This window comes from Rhipicephalus sanguineus, chromosome 10 (assembly GCF_013339695.2).
Source record: "Rhipicephalus sanguineus isolate Rsan-2018 chromosome 10, BIME_Rsan_1.4, whole genome shotgun sequence".
In the NCBI taxonomy this organism is placed as follows: Eukaryota; Metazoa; Arthropoda; class Arachnida; order Ixodida; family Ixodidae; genus Rhipicephalus; species Rhipicephalus sanguineus.
The window spans coordinates 18917207-18933642 of NC_051185.1; the positions used below are offsets into that span (position 1 = coordinate 18917207).

At 47.6% G+C, this 16436-nt stretch overlaps 1 protein-coding gene and 6 non-coding genes across 7 annotated transcripts in view; 6 read left to right on the forward strand and 1 right to left on the reverse strand.

Moving 5' to 3' along the window:
* Positions 1 to 16436, reverse strand: part of LOC119407179 (collagen alpha-3(IX) chain) — an 85550-nt gene that overhangs the window by 57226 nt on the left and 11888 nt on the right. Inside the window, exons 4-6 of the mRNA XM_049419624.1 lie at positions 15664 to 15729; positions 14183 to 14318; positions 10647 to 10863 (exon numbers count right to left, since the gene is read on the reverse strand). Of these exons, the coding sequence (XP_049275581.1) occupies positions 10647 to 10863; positions 14183 to 14318; positions 15664 to 15729 (419 nt within the window). The remainder of the gene's footprint in view (positions 1 to 10646; positions 10864 to 14182; positions 14319 to 15663; positions 15730 to 16436) is intronic.
* Trnaa-agc (transfer RNA alanine (anticodon AGC)) lies at positions 5504 to 5576 on the forward strand. Its single transcript has one exon. It is a non-coding gene; the product is annotated as a tRNA-Ala (tRNA).
* Positions 5789 to 5861, forward strand: Trnaa-agc (transfer RNA alanine (anticodon AGC)). The gene has a single exon. It is a non-coding gene; the product is annotated as a tRNA-Ala (tRNA).
* Positions 6644 to 6716, forward strand: Trnaa-agc (transfer RNA alanine (anticodon AGC)). The gene has a single exon. It is a non-coding gene; the product is annotated as a tRNA-Ala (tRNA).
* Trnaa-agc (transfer RNA alanine (anticodon AGC)) lies at positions 6922 to 6994 on the forward strand. Its single transcript has one exon. It is a non-coding gene; the product is annotated as a tRNA-Ala (tRNA).
* Positions 7777 to 7849, forward strand: Trnaa-agc (transfer RNA alanine (anticodon AGC)). Its single transcript has one exon. It is a non-coding gene; the product is annotated as a tRNA-Ala (tRNA).
* On the forward strand, positions 8056 to 8128 carry Trnaa-agc (transfer RNA alanine (anticodon AGC)). Its single transcript has one exon. It is a non-coding gene; the product is annotated as a tRNA-Ala (tRNA).

Sequence of the window (16436 nt, forward strand, 5' to 3'; positions counted from 1 at the left end):
TACGTCGTCGGCATCAAGCCGGCCGGCGGCCGGTGTGAGAGCTGCGCCGGCGACGCGCTCGCCCCGACCACCGGCAACGCTTGCTTCTCGGAGTGTCACCGAACCGATGTTTCACCGGCTGCAACTTCTAAGCGGTAAGAAGGCTTCGCTACGCCGTCGGTACCAAGCCGGCGGCGCGTAGCGAACTCGCACAGCCACACCGGTCGCCATGGCGAGTTCTATATACGAGCTCGCACCGGCCACCGGTGAAGCAAAGAATATGTTTCACAGAAAATAAAAGCTGCTGGAATGAGTAAGTTTAAATTGTCTCTTTGTGCCATGCAACCACCGTTGTCAAATGTATAGCGAGAAGGCGAGCGCCGATACGAGATAGATTGAACCAACATGCGGCCGCCGCTGCACTGCGAGCAACAGGAACCACGACTACGAGCCGTCTCGTTCATTGTAAGTGCATCGCTCCGAAGCTTAACGCGGATAGCGGACACCTGTTTTTTTATTGTGTGTGTAAAATAACGGCGACGAAAACTGCACAGCAGCAAGCATTTTGTGATCGCGAGCCGCCGTTCGTCGTATAGCCGTGCCGGACTCCTGCGAGAGGCCTAGCGACGCCGTCGGCAACAACGCGGTATACGTGGCGTTGAATGTTAGGCGGGTTTATAGTAAAAGACGGGTGTACATCAGTAGTATCTATAAGCCCACCACAAATATACACGTACGCCATGAATGTTTGGTGCATAATTACGCGGAAAAGGAGTGTCCCATCCGAGCTACATTGGAGGTCAAGATGTGGTGCCTATATATACTCGGCGACCAAAGTTTGGTTGTGAAGCGCGGGTGGCGAGCGGTTGTCAGTGTGAGTGTTGTATTACTTCGCGAATGTTGTGTGCATGTTTGTGTACGTGTGATCGAGTTTGCGTGTTTCGATGCTAATTTAATTAAAGATTCTTTGGTGCATGGTGCGACAGCGAGAAGCATTTTTTTTTTTCGATGGTTATAAAAATTTACTCCCATACTTACCTGGAAAAGCTCTCCTATGGATGTAAACAAATACTCCCATCAGTCCATCCAAAACCTCCGTCCTTAAAGGGGGTAAATTTTTTACTCCCATGGACGGGGTATATAAAACCCCCATCGGGGCGTGCGCTAGAGGACAAGTCCATTTACTCCCATCTCGGCTTTTTTTTGCTTGGCCACTGCAGTGTCACATTCGGCGGCTGCGGCAATCGGAGCAATCGTAGAAAATGCTTCGTCGCCAATGGCTTCGAAGTGAGCGATTGCTGTTCGCTTTGTCAAGTGTTGGTATTCGCCGCTGAAATTCGTGATCAAGAGCTGAGTGATCCTACGTTTCAGTTCGACGATACCGCGGGCGACGCAGATTTGCCGAGCCAAGAGCACCGACAGGTTCGCTTCGGCGATACCATTACTGCTATTATCGCAGTCGCTCTCCACAGTTACCAACATAGTGGTTCGCGGCGGAAGTGTGAGGGTATCGTCAACAATTCGAAGTGCAGTTTTCTGCGTATTGGTATCTTTCTGTCTGGGAGCATGGTTGTCTGAAAACGTTATAAGCAGGTCTCGAAGGTTAATAACGGCTCCGTGCTCGCGTAGGAAATCCATTCCGAGAACAACTCTTCGGGAGCATTCACGCAACACGACGAAAGAAGCAACGTACGTCGACTCACGGATTTGGAGCCGGGCGGTGCATCTCCCAATTGGTGTCAATAGGTGACCGCCTGCTGTCCGGAGGTTGGGTCCATGTCCCCACGGTGTCGTTACCTTTCTCAGCTGAACAACGAGGTCAGCGCTGATAACGGAGTAATCGGCGCCCGTGTCTACCAGAGCAGTTACGGGGTGGTTGTCGACAAGAATGGAGATGTCAGCAGATACACGTCTGTCGTCGAGGGTATACGTCTGCGAAAGGGAGTCGTCGGATGTCGGCAGGCAGTTCGGAGGAGGGTCTTTTAACGGTCGATCGACAGCGGCCTCACCCCCGGAGGTCGCTGTTCCTAGTTCCCCGGCGTGGGCTTGGGGACCCATGCGATCGTCCCACAACGACGTCGGCAAAGGTTGAGTGTTGGCCAGGTGACATGGAGCGCCGGGGAGACGGTGAGCGGGATTGGCGTCTCTGAAAGGTGGAGGACTGCTGGCTTGCCAAGTACTCGGCGATAGCACGGGGCCGCTCACCATCCCGCGGTCGACGAGCATCTGGACGAAAGCCAGGAAGGCCCATGTGTCGGTACGTACACTCGCGGTAGACGTGACCTGGTTCACCACAATGGTAACAAAGGGGCCGATTGTCAGGAGCGCGCCACACACTGGATTTCCGAACATTGAGTCGTGGGTTCTCGTAATGCGGTGGGCTTGAGTAGAACGGCGTCGTCTGTTGGGTGGGCAGACGGGACGGATAGCCGACTGCCGGTGCAGGAGTACGTAACGCCTCCGCGTACGTTAAAAGAGGAGCCTCTGCTGGCGGCGGAGCCATCAACGGTTGAACCAGGTGCCGGACCTCTTCGCGGACAACATCCGTTAGAGCAGCCACATGAGGCGGAGGAGACGCTGCGTGCAGTTTTTGCAGCTCCTCGCGTACAATACTGCGCACGAGCTCCGTAAGTTCCCTCGCGCTCGTGACGTCAGGTGTTGCCAGAGACGATGACATAGATGACAGATTGCTTGGGCGTTCGTACTGCGACGATCGCTGCCGTAGCATTCGCTCCATCGTCGTGGCTTCGTGGAGGAATTCCGATACGGTGCTTGGAGGGTTGCGCACGAGTCCCGCGAACAACTGCTCTTTTACGCCCCGCATCAGTAGGCGCACCTTCTTCTCTTCTGTCATTGACGGATCAGCTCGCCGGCACAGCCGGGACATGTCCTCAACGAACATGGCAACGCTCTCGTTCGGGCGCTGGTTCCGGGAATTGAGGAGACGTTCTGCTTGCTCCTTTCGGTCAGAACTTCGGAAGGTATTCTGAAGCTGAGTGCAAAACTCCGGCCAGGTTGCCATGGTAGCTTCATGGTTTTCAAACCAAGTGCGCGCCGAGTCCTCGAGGTAAAAGTAGACATACCGAAGCTTCCGGTGTTCGTCCCATTCGTTGACGCTGGCGCAACGGTTGTAGTCGTCAAGCCAGTCGTCGACGTCCTCGTAAGTGTCACCGTGAAACGGCTTCGGAGTTCGCGGGGCGTTGAAAAACCATGGCGAAGGCGGAGTCGATGTCTGTTGAGTCTGTGTCCCCGCGCTTGCCATACTTCTGTAGAGTTGTGGAAGGGGGCCGAATTCAGGTGGTAGGCCTAGTTGCCGCCGACTACGCCGTAAGTCAGCTGGTTCTTCCAAGGCGTGACTACTGTAGGGATCTTCCTGCTGGTCGCAGTGCATACAACACTACCCAGCACCTCCCCCAGAAATGTCACGTTATTACGAAAGGTACAGAACCTCTGTCTGTCGGGGCACCAGGACGTCGAGCTGAACCGACACAGGAATTTGTTTGTTTGTTTTGCCTACTTTTCTATGGAAAACACGCTTCTTCGTCTTCTCCACTTCCTTCTCCTCTCGTCAGTTTTACAGTGGCACATACACACAGTAGAATAGCGCAATGCCATCCCATGCTCGTGGCAATATTATCTACTTATTGAACTCAAAATTAACAACGAAAGTAATAATGAGGGTGTTATCGTGATTATAACATCAGCCAATGGTGGAACTGCCGACAATCGCGTCATATTTTGCGGACTAATACATCATTTGTCGAGAGAAGAGGGAGCGATTTTCAGCTGACTTTGAGAATTTATTGTAAATTCCAGGCCGTGCGCATCGCTATAATATTTGGCTCGCGTGTTCTCGGGAGCCTCGACTACCGATCGGCAGCGCTTTTTGAGCATGCTCGAAAAGTGTTGCAGGGCCCCTTTAAGTCTCTGTATTGCTTTTTTCCCCGTTCTCCTTACTGCAATGTGTCTTTTGTCACGTGCTGCCAAAATAAGCTCCCTGCTTTATTCTTACTGTTTTAGATATTTTTATGAACGTTAATGAGAGGAATGGTTGTGACAGACATGACTGACCTGAAGAACTCCATTTGACTGATTGATTGATTGACTGACGCACAGGGTTTCACCTGCCGAGGCCACTATGGGTACCACAGGGCGTAGCCAGAAATTTATTTCGGGAGGTGGGGAGTTCTACCCCCTCCTCATATTATCTACTTGACTACTTGCAACGCTACGGCCACTCCACCACCATGCCTGCCTATATATATATATATATATATATATATATATATATATATATATATATATATATATATATATATATATATGTATATGGATAGTGGATGGATGAAATAACTTTATTGAGGTCCAATAGGTCGTGCACGTTGGGACCGAAAGACCTAGCCTTTCGGCCGCTTCGCGGGCCCGTTGGACTGCCCATAATTGTCCCTCTAATGTCGGACTACGCAGAGCTGCGTCCCACCGCTCTTCAGTGTTTTCCTTGTCGCTGCGTAACGCGGAGCAACGCCAGAGCATATGAGTGAGATATATGGTTTCGTGGCATGTTTGGAATGCTGTAGGATAAATCGTGTTAATTAACAGCGGGTTCGGATAGGTTCTTGTTTGTAAGAGCCTTAGCGTAATGGCCTGTGCTCTATTTAGTTTACTGTGTAATAATTTCGGGGGAAGTTTCAAACTGCCTTCTCCAATGCTAGTAGGGAGAACCACTCTACATTCTGCGTACAAGCAGTGGCATGTTTTGTATCATATTGACGTCACTCACATGGCGTAACAGTCGAATGAATAAAGTTGTTTATTAATTACAAGCCTCTTAGTTGACTAGACGTTCAGTTGTGAATAAAATAATGTAAAATAAGCTTTTTCTCACCAAGCAATATTCACGCAACCGTTCAGTTTGTTTGGAAATCCGGAAGTATCTTTTTTTAATCGATTGCACATTCGAATGTCAACGTTCTTCTGTTTGGATCGACTAGCAGTTTAAATTTCTTCGAGCGCTCACGCAGCAGTTACCAGACCAATCAAACCCTATATATTCCAACTAATCAAGTGTGCGTCGTTGATTTGAGTGCATTCTCTGTAGCAACCATAAATCCCGATAAACGTGCAAAATTAACTTAATGGTTTTCGATGGAGGTGAAAATGCTAGAGGCCCGTGTGCTTAGATTTAGGTGCACATTGTGGAACCCCAGGTGGTCAAAATTTTCGAAGCCTTCCACTACGGCGTCTCTCGTACTCATATCGTGGTTTTGGCCGTAAAACCCCAACAGTTATTATTATAATTATTAACTTGGCGGTGTTGCTTCGCGGAACGGTCACCTCGTCTTGTGTGATACCGGATCCGCGTTTTTTTTTTCTTTTGCTGCGCCGTGTGCCTCGAGCAACCGGTCGCTCGGTTCCGTAATCTCGAAACTGGATTGCGAGGAGAGAATGTAAGAGTTTCTCTCTCGCCCGTTCGATCTCATTTAAACGATTGAAATACCTCTCGAATGCAATGCGTTCTTCGTCCGGGGGTGTAGCTCAGATGGTAGAGCGCTCGCTTAGCATGCGAGAGGTACTGGGATCGATACCCAGCACCTCCACTGAGACGTGTTTTTTTTTTTTTCTGGCAAACAAAATGTTTTTTTTTTATATTGTTTATGAAGAGTTATGGGAATAATTGCGATCAAGATGACCGCCCTTGATTTGGGCTCGAATGTAAGACGAAACGAGGCGTCCCTGCTTTCTCTTCTTTCATATGGAAGTGTTGAAAGTGCGACAAGGACACGTACTGAGATCCTTTGCGGAAACGTCCGGGGGTGTAGCTCAGATGGTAGAGCGCTCGCTTAGCATGCGAGAGGTACTGGGATCGATACCCAGCACCTCCACTGGTACACTTTTTTTTTCTGCATTTGTAAAAAGTTTTATTAGCATATTTTTTAAATGAAATGTTACGATTTATGCCTTGTTGGATTAGTGTTTGGTGACTTCTCATTATGGCTTAATTCTCTGAATACTAGCTGTGTGTTTTATTTATTTATTTTTGCGCCTACTTTTTCTTTTTCTACTGCTTATATGTGATGTATAAATCCTCTTATATTGTATTCACCCCCCTCACTGTAATGCTTCCAATGGCGCTGTGGGTATGCCGTAAACAACAACAGCAAAAAAAAAAAAAGCACTGATGAGAGGAATGTTTGTGGCAGATATGGCCGACCTGGACAACTGCATCTGTCATTGGATGGATCGTCAATTGATTGATTCATTGAACTTCACCTGCCAATTTAGGCCACACTGAAGACCGCAGGACGTAGCCAGAACTTTACTTCAGGAGGTTTCAGCACTCATGTATTAGCAGCATTTACCATATTAATCGGGTGCTCTTTATATTCCAATTAATGTTTAAAGTATGTGTCATTTGATTTGACTTCATTCCGTGTAGCAGCTAGCACGGTAAAGGCGCAACTTAGATGATATTGCGTCTTGTGTTTTGTAATACCGTTTCTTTTTGTTTTTTTTTGTGCGGCGTATGCGCCGAGCAACCAGTCGCTCTGTTACGTAATCTCGAAACTGGATTTCGGGAGGGAGAGAGAAAGAAGGCTTCTCTCTCGCCCGTTCGATCTCATTTAAACCATTGAAATACCTCTCGAATGCAATGCGTTCTTCGTCCGGGGGTGTAGCTCAGATGGTAGAGCGCTCGCTTAGCATGCGAGAGGTACTGGGATCGATACCCAGCACCTCCACTCTTCTTTTTTTTTTTTCTGCACAACAAAATGTTTTCTTTATATTGTTTATGAGCAGTGATGACAGGAAGAATTGCTATTAGGATGGCCGTCCTCGCCCTTCGTTTGGGCCGGAATATAAGACGGATATAGGGATTCCCCACTTTTCTGACGTATGTAACTATTGAAGGCATGGCAAGTACCGGGATCATCAAGGGGACCGTCCGGGGGTGTAGCTCAGATGGTAGAGCGCTCGCTTAGCATGCGAGAGGTACTGGGATCGATACCCAGCACCTCCACTGGTACACTTTTTTTTCTGCATTTGTAAAAAGTTTTATTAGCATATTTTTTAAATGAAATGTTACGATTTATGCCTTGTTGGATTAGTGTTTGGTGACTTCTCATTATGGCTTAATTCTCTGAATACTAGCTGTGTGTTTTATTTATTTATTTTTGCGCCTACTTTTTCTTTTTCTACTGCTTATATGTGATGTATAAATCCTCTTATATTGTATTCACCCCCCTCACTGTAATGCTTCCAATGGCGCTGTGGGTATGCCGTAAACAACAACAGCAAAAAAAAAAAAGCACTGATGAGAGGAATGTTTGTGGCAGATATGGCCGACCTGGACAACTGCATCTGTCATTGGATGGATCGTCAATTGATTGATTCATTGAACTTCACCTGCCAATTTAGGCCACACTGAAGACCGCAGGACGTAGCCAGAACTTTACTTCAGGAGGTTTCAGCACTCATGTATTAGCAGCATTTACCATATTAATCGGGTGCTCTTTATATTCCAATTAATGTTTAAAGTATGTGTCATTTGATTTGACTTCATTCCGTGTAGCAGCTAGCACGGTAAAGGCGCAACTTAGATGATATTGCGTCTTGTGTTTTGTAATACCGTTTCTTTTTGTTTTTTTTTTTGTGCGGCGTATGCGCCGAGCAACCAGTCGCTCTGTTACGTAATCTCGAAACTGGATTTCGGGAGGGAGAGAGAAAGAAGGCTTCTCTCTCGCCCGTTCGATCTCATTTAAACCATTGAAATACCTCTCGAATGCAATGCGTTCTTCGTCCGGGGGTGTAGCTCAGATGGTAGAGCGCTCGCTTAGCATGCGAGAGGTACTGGGATCGATACCCAGCACCTCCACTCTTCTTTTTTTTTTTTTCTGCACAACAAAATGTTTTCTTTATATTGTTTATGAGCAGTGATGACAGGAAGAATTGCTATTAGGATGGCCGTCCTCGCCCTTCGTTTGGGCCGGAATATAAGACGGATATAGGGATTCCCCACTTTTCTGACGTATGTAACTATTGAAGGCATGGCAAGTACCGGGATCATCAAGGGGACCGTCCGGGGGTGTAGCTCAGATGGTAGAGCGCTCGCTTAGCATGCGAGAGGTACTGGGATCGGTACCCAGCACCTCCACTGAGACTTGCTTTTTATAGTTCATCTGCAGAGCTTTCTTTATATTGCTTTTTTTTTTCTTGTTTGTGTACGTGGTCAACACGTGGGAAGGTAGGGAGGCGTTGGCTACGTATGTACCGAATAATTCATCGTTAGTCTGCTAACAAAAAAAAAAATGGTGGGGAAAATGAAAATATTCGAAAGTTTTAAACATAGACGAAGGAAATATTTCCGCCAAACATTGGACTGGCGCCTAGCTGAGACGAGATGTTCATACGTATATATTTACATGAAAATGATGAAAATGTTCAAGGCCAGAAAGCAGAAAACATACTGATATGCTTCATATAAGCGTCCGGGGGTGTAGCTCTAATAATGCTTCTTGGCCTCCATTGTCTATGGCGGGCTAGAATGGCCGGTTTCCACTGCGACCCTGACAGGAGACCTGCACGCGTGCTGTGCTTTTTCGCGAAAGAATTTGTCAATATGTTGATGTACTCAAACAACAAGACTTTGTTTCTGACTGGCTTTCCAGGGTTGAGCCCCTGGCTTACCTAAAGGAATTTTAGGAATGTAACTAATCATAGGTGTGCACTGCTTTGACATTGCTTCAGTTGTGTCTATTGTTGTATTGTCTGCTGTTATTCCTGTGCCGTGTTATGAAACCGGTAATAAAGAAAAAATAAGGGGGTGTAGCTGAGATGGTAGAGCGCTCGCTTAGCATGCGATAGGTACTGGGATCGATACCCAGCACCTCCACTGAGACTTGCTTTTTTTAGTTCATCTGCAGAGCTTTCTTTGTATTGCTTTTTTTTGCTTGTTTATGTACAGGGTCGACCACATCTAAGCTGAACACCTCATTAGTATTCAAACCGGTAAAACTAGAACGTTTCTTATACTTCACGAGTGCAATGCCCGTTATAGAACGTCTAATCATGGTGTCGACAAACACAGTAATGATTTTCCGAATTATGTATCAAACAACAGCTTCAATGAGGTCTTGAATACTAATGAGGTGTTCAGCTTAGATGTGGTCGACCCTGTACGTGGTCAACACGTGGGAAGGAAGGAAAGCGTTGGCTACGTATGTACCGAATAATTCATCGTTAGTCTGCTAACAAAAAAGAAAAAATGGTGGGGAAAATGAAAATATTCGAAAGTTTTAAACATAGACGAATGAAATATTTCCGCCAAACATTGGACTGGCGCCTAGCTGAAACGAAATGATCATACGTATATATTCACATGAAAATTATGAAAATGTTGAAGGCCAGAAAGCAGAAAACATACTGATAATCTTCATGTAAGCGTCGGGGGTGTAGCTCATGTGCAAAAACTCTTTTTCATATCGCGCCATTTCTACAGTAGATGGTAGAGCGCTCGCTTAGCGTGCGAGAGGTACTGGGATCGATACCCACACCTCCACTGAGATCTGCTTTTTTTTTTTTTTGCGTCATTAAAATTTTTTATATTGTTTTTAAGCATGGACGACATGAATTCTTACACATTTTTTTTTTTAGACGGAATTGAATTGACTGTACAGCGCTGTATTGACATCTGCATACTTCAGTTGTTGCAAACTGCTTTCACAGTGCGATATACCCACTGATTACAAAAACCCCGGCGGTGTAAACCAAGCCCTATTCTTCTATTCTAGCTATATTTCTAACCTCTATTCTAGCTGTTTGTCTTTTCTGATACGAGCGCTTACCTTTTGTCCGCAACGCTATTAACCTTTGCGGAGTTTAACGAGAGCGGAAACGTATCCATTGTTTGCGCTAATCACCCAGCAATAAATTTAGCTGCAGCGACGCGGACGTTAACACTGAGATTCATTGTCTGGTGGATATTCGGTCGTGTACATAGGCGTGCGCAGGGTTGACTATTAAGGGGGGTTGGGGGGGGGGGGGCTAGCTTCACTGTAGCTTCCCCCCTCCCCCCGCCTCCCGGTAGTCGAGCGCGAAAGAAAACGTAGCCTTCGCAATGGGTGCAAAAATGAAAACGAAGCGAAGACGTGCTTCTGTCAACGGCCTGCCGTTGGTCCTCGGCTCTCTGGGCGTAAAGATGGGAAATAAACAGTTCTTGGAACGCAACATCAGGGATCCTCAGCTGCCATTATAGTAAAAAAAAAAAAAAACTGCCTCGCCATAGCTCTGTACATTAAGCAATGACAGAAGAGAGGCCCGGCTGAGTAAACGTATGGAGCAGACTTGGCGTCCCCTTTTAGGTGACCAGGGGAGGCTGCCCCCCCCCCCTCCCCCCTCTCGTGCTCACACATATATCTTGCATAGGGGAGCGCGGATTTGGTTAGAAAAAAAGACAGCACTACAGAAAGGACGCTGTAGTGTTGTCTTTCTTTCTAACCAAATCCGCGCTCCCCTATGCAAGATGTTGAACCAACTAGCCCAACAACTGACCTCACAGCTATAGTTGTGTCTAACAATGAAAACGAACCCTTCATCGATTCCCGTTCCCTGGTAAGCCGGTAATCCGCAAACGCTAAAACTCGTTCTAATTTGACCACATCGCGTCCACTCACCTGGACGTTCCGGAAGCGCAGCGTCTGCCTCTTTCCGGTGACGTCCTGCGCGAAGAAGTCCAGCCGGTTCTTCCTGGAGACCACGTTGAGCCCGAACTGTGCCGTTCCTTGGACGTCGGTCAGGCGTATGAGGAACCAGGGATCGGTGCGAGCGCTCCGCTTTCGGAACGTGGCGACGAACGAGAACTCGTCGGGGAGGCCCAGAGGAAACACCGCCCTGCAGCGAGATGGGAGATTGTATGTTTGTCGGAGGCTGTTGCACGGTGCATGAAGATGTAGCGAATGTGTGTATGGCCTCCGAGATTTAGGATGCTGTGGTTCTCGGAGGCTATCGTATGGTCATCGACCTTCGAGATTGGGCGCTGTCGCCCAGCCCAATCTCTGTGGCCACATTGGTTGATGTTGAACGTAATGTCATCGGCGCGCACACCAGCCGGAGCGTTTTGGCGCCATCGGTGAGCGCTGAGGACGCCGAGCTGCATTGACATAAACAAGGTAGGGGATAACCGGTCCCAAAATTTTAAATTTCGTGTGTGTATATACACACGCACGACCATACATAGAGGGTAGTTGTTAACCCCCCCCCCCCCCCAAAAAAAAAAAAGAAAAAATCTGGCTACGCTTTTACCGAGCTGGCTCATGGCATCAATGAAAACGGGAACCTCGGTGGCACAAGGAAGCGCCGGCCGCAAATGAGGGCCGACTGTCGCGTTTTCGGTTGCTAAGCACCGCTTCACCACATGCCACTGCACTAACAGTTGTCCTCTTATCCAACGTTTCGACAAGGGTTCTCGCTGGTCACGTGACCCTGACTTTGTACTTGCGCTTGAACGTGCTTCAGTGTGCCCTACGAACAAAGTCAATAATAATTTCTGATGCTTTACGCCCCAAAACCACGATATGAATATGAGGCATGCTGTAGTGGACGGCTCCGGAAATTTCGACCTCCTGGGATTCTTTAACGCGCACCTAAACCTACATACACGGGGCTTTAGCATTTTGCCTTCATAGAAATGCGACCGCCGATGCCGGGATCGAACCCGTAACTTTCGGGTCAACAGGTGGGCACTGTAACCATTTTATACCACCGTGGCGGGTACTAACAAAGCCAAACCGTGCCCTACGGTATGACACGCATGGGACGCCTGGGGCCGTATTCTGAGACGACCACTTTCAGCGACAGTTTCGCTTTGTGTGACGAGAATCTCGCGTGTCCGATCACTGAAGTGACTATAGCTTGCCCACCTTTTCTGAATCAGCCAATCAGTGCGCACTGAAAACGATATTTTGGCGATACCACGACGCGGCTGCTAGGCTTGGCCTCCCGGTCCCAGCGTGGGAGCCCAAGACGCGCCTCCTTGCGGGACCTCAATAAAGTTGTTTCTTTTTTCCAAACTGATACAACTCGGAATATACGGCCCCTGGAATGATTGGTCTGTGGCAAAACGGAACGGTTTGTATAGGGTACGTCACTAAGCATTATTTGCCCATAAGTAATGAAGCGAGTCGCAGCTGCATGCGAGGACACGCAAGAGTCCCCACCCCAGTCCTTGTTTATATTAACCTTCACCAGTCGCCCTACAATGCGTTCCGTGTAGGCGTTGGAAGGCAGGACGCGGTGGCTCACGGGCAAGGACGTATACACTGGACAAGAACGCATGTTGAATGAGCCAGCCGTTAGTTTCGCTTCGTTATGGTTGGTTGCGTGTTGTCGGCCTTGTGTCCTGTGCCAGTGTAGCTACATCCGAGCGGTAGCTTATGTGGCCGGCTGCTCTATGAAAATTAAACGGCGTGATAAGTTTGGCTGACCTACAAGCGCTAGGGCTTGGGTAAGTATATAGGCGGTGGTAATTAATTGCAGCAAATCGGCTCAGCGCTGACATGAGGCAGCCTTATTAAGGGTTATTAGCGTTTTACTTCTCTCGTGTCCTCCTCGACGTGTTCAGACCAAGCCTTTCATTGTTTATACGAGCGAACAGAACATAAAGAACCTTCAGATTAGCAGCTTAATGCGTCCTTCTAAAATATCTCCCAAAAATTCACGCATTAATTTTGGACCCTTCAGACGCACCTTGTGCTCCTGACGACTGAAGTTTATGAGATATGGGCTCCACGGCAAATAGAAATTTCAGCGTTGTCATCGATGCATGACTCTTCTAATTTAATTAAAAGCTGTGTATAGGACTCACCATTCGTCACGCGGAGCTCTTAGAACCGTCCCTACTTTAACACGAACGTGAAACTAGAAGGGCCACAGATGAAAAAGAAGGGATGACAGGCATAGGCGTGCGCAAAATTTCCCCATTAGGGGGGAGGGAGGGGGTTGTTTCAACTTCAACTTTTTTATTCTTCTATTTACAGACTAGAAACGTCATCCGGGGCTAAAAGCTGCCGTCAGCAGCTTGACTGGGCCCAGGAGGCGTTGTACATGACAGCGCGATGTAAACATTTCGGAACAAAACGTAAAACCTAAACGCCTCCCTCCCATACTGTCCGAGCCCGAAAGAAATTAAGTTTCGCAATGGTTGCAAAATCGAAAATGAAGCGGCGGCGTGCTTCTCGCAATGGCCTGCCTTTGCTCCCCGGCTTTCCAGGGGTAATGGCGGAAAGCAAACAGTTCTTGATGTGCAACATGAGGGGTCCTCGTCGGCCGCCGTTAGCATCAGAAACTTGCATGGCCTTAACCCTGCACTTTAAACAATGACGGGACTGGTCCGAATGAGTACAGGTATGAGGCAGACTATAGACTCCCACCTTAGAGGATTAGGGAGGGCGGCCACCAGCCCCCCCCCCCCCCCCTTCCCTTGTCTCTTCAATGCGCACATTTGTGATAATATAGAAGCGGTGAATCGCAACTGTGAAAAACTTGAAGCTGTGAGCGATAAAAACACGGAGGAAGGAAAAAATATATATATACGCACAGAGAAAGCGCAATTGCCTTTGTCCGTGTTATTTAGCGCTGACATCTTCAAGATGCAATACCAACTCTCCAATCTACCGATCGCTATTATATTTGTATGGCAGAAATACTCCCCAAATACTCGATTTTTTTCTGAGATTGTGAACTTGGAAAAATTTTATCGAAAAAAAAAAAGTGGTCTTTATAAACAACCAAGCTAACTGCGGAGTCATATGCCGTACAGCACAGAAGTGTGCCTCTGCAGGGTCCACTCTACTTTCTTCACATTTATATCCTAAATACTACAAATAACATCCCCTATACTTTCCTCGGCACTATTGTCTGTTAGTTTTCAATAATAATGTGTCTAACAAAGGGACTGAAACAGTTGCACTATAGATGACGGTATATACACAAGAGACAGGGCCGTACCCAGGAAGTTTTTTCGCGGGGTGTTTGTGTACAGAACTTTAGCAACTGGTGGTCGCTGTGAAGGCGTGAAAGTATTTTAGTGTCACCCGAAAAGCTAAAGCATGAAAAAATTTCGGGGGGTGTCAGAACCCCCTCAACCCTCCCCCCCCCTTAGTTACGGCCCTGCCAAGAGACGTACTTGAAGATCTTTGAGTAGACCATATACCTGGTGGGCAGTACGAGTTCAGCCTTGCGGGACAGCCTGTACGCCGTCTGTAGACTGTTGGAGCCGGTGACCCTCTTGACGCCCGGGAAATCGAACTGGAGGTCGTCCAGCCGGAACTTGTGGATCAAGTCGAACCCTGCAGGCTCTCACGAGAGAAAGGGAAAATGAAAACAGGACAGAAAAACATATCGTGTGAAAACTACAGCGTAAACCAGTACGGACCACAAAGAAGACGCATATGTGCCAAGTATAGGTCCAACCGAAGCTTTATTGAAAACATCAACAAAGACCGATGAAGGTTGTTGAAGGAAGTGTCAACTGCAAGCGCTATCTTTTCACCAACTGGCAACCATATACTCCGACAAACTCGTTTGGCGATGGGTATAATAAATGTTGGTTGTTTCGGTCATCGCAAACGAACCATTTTTTTTTTAATTGACCACCAACGGTTTATTACTCTGCGGCATTCTCCGAACCCGATAATATAGACGTTACACTTTTCTGTCATCCGGTACCTTAAGCGCGACGTCTGTTAATTTGTCACATACAGGTAATTGCAGTGCAAGTGTGATCATTTTTCATGTCGTTGGTCAACGAGCTTACACGGAAGCTACTTTGACAAAAAATAAGAACAAAAGAAAATTAGGCACTGAACAGGCGCGAAGAGTAGTCAAACGGGATGCCCGAAGGTGCTTTCATATTGTCACGTTGTCGTGACGTGGATGAAGGCAGAAGTGAGCAGGATAAGAACGAGTCTTTTATTTGGCGAACTTGTGCCAATAAACGAAATAGTCACTTTACAAGCGATGCTCAATGAGCACGGATTGCGGCGAACAAAGCGGCGTCCGTCGACCAGGTGCTATCGGAGTGAAACTCGTGCGACTGTTTTAATAAGCTGTGAAAGCGTACGAATCAGGTGCACGTTAAAGAACCCCAGGTGGTCGAAGTTTCCGGAGCCCTCCACTACGGCGTCTCTCATAATCATGTCGTGGTTTTGGGACGTTAAACCCCAGATATTATTTAAAGCGTACAAATCGCTTCGCTACCTCCCACCGTTCTTCGGTGTATTTCTTTTGTATAGGGTTACAGTATGTGTCTACTCTGGATACTTGGAAAGCGTAGGGTACACTACGCTTCTGAAAAGTTGCGTTGTTTTAAAGGGGCCCAGCAACATTTTTCCAAGTAGCCTCGAAGGGCATCATTTGTAGAAAGAAGAGAACGATTTCTAGCCGACTTTGAAAATTAATTGTAACTTCCACGCCGCGTGCTGCGCTATAATGTTTGGCTCGCGTGTTCTCAGGAGCCTCGACTACCGATCGGCCGCGTTTTCTGACCGTGCTGAAAAAGTGTTGCAGGGTCCCTTTAACAATAGGGATCTCAGTGTGCCATCTGGTTTCGCAGCAGTCGCTTTCCGTCTCTGGTTTTGCCTGCTGTTCACTCACTGAGTAAAAAAAAAAAAACTTAAAAAGCATTGCTGGTACCTTGTTGGTCATCTTGTCCGGGCTTCACTCGCGGGCACGGTTCGGTAACTTCCTCCTCCGCTTCATCTGTGATTGGACAAAGAGAACGTCGGTACACGAGACGTCAAGCGTGTCACGTCATGACGTCACACAGCGTTTGAAGGAAAGAGTTAACGTATTTGAGGGTGCGGCGGTCCGCGATTATCGAAAAACAACACGAAAACGGCACAGCGGTACTCCCGCAGTCATTGGGCTTTTCGCGTGTCCTCACGTTTTCGGGAGTTCGAAATATTTAATGCGATCATGTCCAGTGGTACGTACTCGTACGAGCAGCGCAGAAGTGCTAATACATTACTTCGGCTCCTCGTGGCAGGACGGTGGAGGTATCGCTTTCGTTTCCGCCAACTTCAAGCGCTCAAAGCAGCGTCGCCAGGTATACAACCACCATGACCTCCGAGATTGCGCGCCGGCATGTTTTTCTGCCGGCGCGCAATCTCGGAGGCTGTGTTACAACCTAAGAATACATACGAGCTCCACCTTCAGAACTAGAGCGCCTGCCATTCATCTGTGCAAGAGAGTCGTGCTCGGCTGTTTCCGTTCTAACAATGAGTACTCTTTCTCTGTTAAACTAAATACAACGCATATTAGCGATTAAAAGTACGTCGTCCGTACTGAAAAGATTACGTTTCGCTGAGCAGTGATGTCGGAATCTTTGCTGAAATTTGCCAGGAAGTTGAAGTTCTCGGCCAAAAGCCAGCGACACGGACATGTGTCTGTATGATAATATCACCTAC